Source organism: Otolemur garnettii, unplaced genomic scaffold (genome assembly GCF_000181295.1).
Source record: "Otolemur garnettii isolate 467f Iridium unplaced genomic scaffold, OtoGar3 scaffold00124, whole genome shotgun sequence".
NCBI classification, from domain to species: Eukaryota; Metazoa; Chordata; class Mammalia; order Primates; family Galagidae; genus Otolemur; species Otolemur garnettii.
The window spans coordinates 3346634-3348061 of NW_003852519.1; the positions used below are offsets into that span (position 1 = coordinate 3346634).

The following is a 1428-nucleotide window of genomic DNA, read 5'->3' on the forward strand; positions in this document are numbered from 1 at the left end:
AAAAAAAAAAAAAAAAGAAATATTCCCAACAAATAAAAATGACCACTACGCAAGGTGATGGATACTTCAAATACCCTAATGTGATCAATTACACATTTTGTGCATGTAGCAAAATATCACGTGTATCCCATAAATATGTACACCTTCTTTCTTTATTAATCCTTTTTCTTTTAGATGGAGTCTTGCTCTGTCACCCAAGCTGGAGTGCAGCAGCAGGATCATAGCTCACTTCAGATTCAAACTCCTGGGCTCAAGAAATCCTCTTGCTTCAGCCTCCCAAGTAGCTAGGACTACAGGTGCATGCCATCATGCCCAACTAATTTTTCTTATTTTTGTACAGATGGGGTATTGCAACAGCTCAGGCTGGTCTCAAACTCTTGACCTCAAGCAATCCTCCCACCTTGGCTTCCCAAAGTGCTAGGATTACAGGCATGAGCCAGTGCACCCAGCCAATAGGTACAAATGTTATGTACCAATTTAAAAAAGAAAAAAAAATTACAGAGAATCAGATGTATACTTTAGGAGCCAGGTCTTTTCTAAGTTTGCGAAAAGGGCATGGGAGTGTGGTAGGCTGAGGATGGCTCCCAAAGGCACATCTGTGCCCTAATCCCTGTTATCTGTGAATGTTACCTTATTTGGAATAAGGGTCATTGCAGAGGCAATTAAATTAAGGATCTTGAGATGAAGCAATAATTCTGGATTGGGCCCTAGTGCAATCACATGTATCCTACTAGAAGGGTGGCAGAGGGAGAACTGAGAAGGAGAAGATGTGACCAAGAGGCAGAGATTGAAGTGTGTGGCCACAAGCCAAAGAATGTCAACAGCCATCAGAAGCTTCTGGAAGAAGGAAGGAATGAATTGTATCCCTTTAGGGCCTCTGGAGGGAACATGACCTTGCTGAGAACTTGATTTTGGACTTCTAGCCTCTAGAACTATAAGAGAATACATTTTTGTTGTTTTAATCAACCAAATTTTGGGCTACTTGTTACAGCGGGCTAAATAAACAAATACAGAGAGGACGTACTCACTTCTAGCTCTTTCTCCTCTGCTGTTTCCAGGAATAGATCTGGACGGAAGGGTTTCGTTCCATTGGAATTTTCCACTCTGAAAATCTTTTCTGGATGAGAATAATTCAAATTACAAGGGTGAATACAGCATGAAGAAATTTTAGTAGGATGTGACTTAGTTCACCATGCTCGCCACCCCCCTACCAAGGCTCTTCAGCACAGTGAGTCTTGGCCAGCACTCAGACAGATCCGAGAGGATGAGGCAGAGAGGCCTGATGCCATTCATTACTAGGAGCTTACCCTCAGCTTAACTCAGACCCCCCCTCCTTAGTGGACCTTAACTCAGACCCCCCCTCCTTAGTGGGCCTTAGCTCAGACCCCCCCTCCTTAGTGGACCTTAGCTCAGACCCCCCCTCCTTAG

General features: G+C 43.7%; 1 protein-coding gene across 1 annotated transcript in view; it reads right to left on the minus strand.

The window, feature by feature from the left end:
• Positions 1–1428, minus strand: part of GUCY2C (guanylate cyclase 2C) — an 82336-nt gene that overhangs the window by 26264 nt on the left and 54644 nt on the right. Inside the window, exon 18 of the mRNA XM_023517909.1 lies at positions 1029–1117. Within this exon, the coding sequence (XP_023373677.1) occupies positions 1029–1117 (89 nt within the window). The remainder of the gene's footprint in view (positions 1–1028; positions 1118–1428) is intronic.